This window comes from Fusarium verticillioides, chromosome 5, assembly GCF_000149555.1.
Source record: "Fusarium verticillioides 7600 chromosome 5, whole genome shotgun sequence".
NCBI lineage: Eukaryota > Fungi > Ascomycota > Sordariomycetes > Hypocreales > Nectriaceae > Fusarium > Fusarium verticillioides.
Window position 1 is genome coordinate 1,982,915 of NC_031679.1, and position 3,052 is coordinate 1,985,966.

Sequence of the window (3,052 nt, forward strand, 5' to 3'; positions counted from 1 at the left end):
GTTGCTCGGCAAGACCGTCTTTCTGCGGCTCCAGGGTTCCTCTTATCATGACTAGTATAGGCCGTCGTTCATCGTGGAACAGTAGCTTGAATTTGTTATTGAGTTGGGTCAAATACCTACTACCTACACTTCCATGACAGAGATGCCAACCTTAGCGGGTATGTAATTACTGTTGGCCGATATCTTGGATACCTAGGTATGTAAGGCCCTGCTTCGAAGAATGGGCGAACCGTGCGAGTGAGTATAATACGAGTCTAATGGTCTTGATTTCTGTATGGGATCATCAGGCATTTTTCGTATCGCTGTTGCTGGGCCTCTATAATATCCCAAACACTACACGGACAGTCTGTTTCCATTACAGCTACCGTCACAGTTTACAGACAACCTTGCTCGTCTGCTTGCTTGCTTTTAGCCGTTGAAACACATGAACGTCTTTATCGTCCCAGATTGCTTCTTTCGAGACTCGGTTTCGCTGGGACGTGGATATATGTTACATCGGATCTGTTTCATATAACCATACCACAAAACTCTGTCGTAATTGACTTGTTACATGTCATTTACCGAATAGAAACAACAATTGTTCATCATCCCACACATACATACCTACACGACCTCGCACGGACAGACTCAGCTTTTTGTCATTATCACCAACATTAGAGACAGAAAAAGAGACCCGTGTGTCTGTTAGAGACGAGCCAAGCCAGGCAGGCCAGGCCAAAGACAAGACAAGACCACTTTAACCATCCCTGTCCAGGCTAATAGCTACATATGGCGTGGGCGTGGCAGCCACCGCAAATCAAATGCGACCATGCTTTGGTCCGTGAACTGAGAAAGCTCCACAAGCCACGCGGGTCAATGGAATGCTGGCGCTGGCTCTTTTGTTCTACCTACTCGGAATATCACAATGGACCGTGAACGAACCAGGCATGGGAGACCCAAGGAGACCTCTCTCAGGAGGCAACTTTCTTCCGAGGCGAGATAACGACATTACTCATGATCCAGTGGGCGAACCCGTTACCCGTACAATGATCAGCAGTCTATGCTCCCCACGTGCGTCGTAGCTGATCGACACTACTGTACGATCATGATGAGCCGCTACAGATTGTGACTCCTATTCCAGTAAACTGGATATCCATCCGTCAATGATGCGTGAGTGATTCCAGTGATAAACCACCGGGACCACCTAGACCCATCAGATCCTCTCCTGATAATTAAACAAGTTAGTCGATATGTACCGTACCTATTCCCCTGGCCCGAACGAGCAGTTGTGATAAACGTGGGCGATGACCATGTTAGTGGTTAACTTATTATTATGCACACAATTCAAGACTCAATTCTCAGGGCCAGCTTCTGCCCATCCACTCAGTTTAGTTCAGTTCAGCTCAGCTCGACACCAACCTACTAGCAAGAGTGCTCTCCTCTACGTGTGGCCGTGCGGGATGGCCCAGGATATTATCCAAAGTCGCTACACCCAGTACCACACTGGAACGGGGACCTGCAGGACTTACTGTAACCCGTCAACAACAGCAATAAAACATGCTTAGAACGTTCAAGATCTCATCTCTGTAGTAAAGTTTACCAGAAAAGAGCTCCCTCTCGCCTCAGAAATAGGCGCTATGTTATCATAAAGTCAATATCGGGCCCGAACCAACGGGACAGGCCTCGGAGCCCCGGATCCATCAGGTTGGCTGGCACCTTTTGCCCCTCCAAAAGGCTGACTACCTTAGCACTAGGACGAGATGCTGGTCGGTCTGCGATCCTACAGTAACCTACTATGGCTAATCATCTGTGTGACAGCGACAAAAAAAAAGGTCGGGCATTTTCCTACGTGCCGGGACTGAGCGGAGAAGAGGGCCGTACAATGGCTCCCGGGTCCACGGTACCTCTACAGAGACAATGAAACCTTACAAGCCTGGTGTTTGCAAATGTCTTGGACATTGTCCATCTCGAGACTTCGATCTCAATATCCATCTACATATTACGTGGTCTCGTCTCACCACTCACACGGCTCTGACGCCGCCCGCACCGGAACTCATTGTCTCTGCTTTACAGCTTGGCTGGCCCATGTCGTCACTGCAGCTTGTCAGCTCAAGTTATCCAGCCACTTTTTGGTATAAGGCGAGCTACGTTCTCAATTGGTGTGTTGAGGGTACCATCAGAATATGGATCCAATTTTGACAAGATGAATAGTCTACGCGTTGCTGCAGAATACCAGGTCCTCGGTACCTCATGTGCCTGCTTGCTTGAGCGACAAAAGTACGGTCCAGGCATCTCATTGCTTGCTGGTCAAACTCAGTTCCCTTCTCGCAGCTCAACTTTAGTCAACGGGATATGCAGCGGAGGGCACAACAAATACTCATCAATGCTCGTCTCTCCCTTGTCACATATCTCTTTAGCATATTCTTGAGTATTGGCGATCTAACTCTAGACTCTCTTATGGTTCCAACTACTCAGTCAATACATACTGCCCGTGCTTCAGGAACAAAGCATAGCCGAACGCCTTGACATCACCATCTCCATCTTCATGTCTGTCTGGTTTAAAAGACCAGGTGGCTCTTCGAGCTCGGTCCAAAGTCTAGTCATCGTTCCCGGCGCTTCAGGTAATAGCCTACCCTCTCCTCGGGACATGCCCATGCGTCGATGTTTGCTCAACCTCCTACTCTGCCAGTGGGTGCTAATTACAGCAACATGTGCCTGACGCCTCATACGCGTTGCCTTGTGTTGGGGGCTGATGTAAGGAGGATCGGCAACGAGGGCTACGTCCTTTGCGCTTGTGGTGTTGGGAAGTGGTTATAAATAGACAATATCATGATCGTCACATCTTAGCAAGACCAGAGATCTAGCTGGGGCTCAATGATACATGGCACGCATTGAAGTGGGACGAGAGCCCCGACAACACGGTCTATATTTGTGCTCTGATGCTGGTTACTCGAAGTGAGCTCGGGGTATCCCTTTGACTAATGGTAGTTTCAATGCCCCAAGTGATGTGGTGTAGTCAGTCCGTCATTTCTTCATAGCTGCAGAATGAGGCTTTCTTCTGGGTACCACCAAA

General features: G+C 48.8%; 1 protein-coding gene across 1 annotated transcript; it reads left to right on the forward strand.

The window, feature by feature from the left end:
* The first annotated feature begins 1,181 nt into the window (after window positions 1–1,181).
* FVEG_02769 (hypothetical protein) lies at window positions 1,182–3,052 on the forward strand. Its single transcript, XM_018890234.1, has 3 exons — window positions 1,182–1,745; window positions 1,798–2,138; window positions 2,191–3,052. The coding sequence occupies exons 1-3, from the start codon at window positions 1,740–1,742 to the stop codon at window positions 2,405–2,407; spliced, it is 564 nt and encodes a 187-aa protein (XP_018746518.1). The 5' UTR covers window positions 1,182–1,739; the 3' UTR covers window positions 2,408–3,052.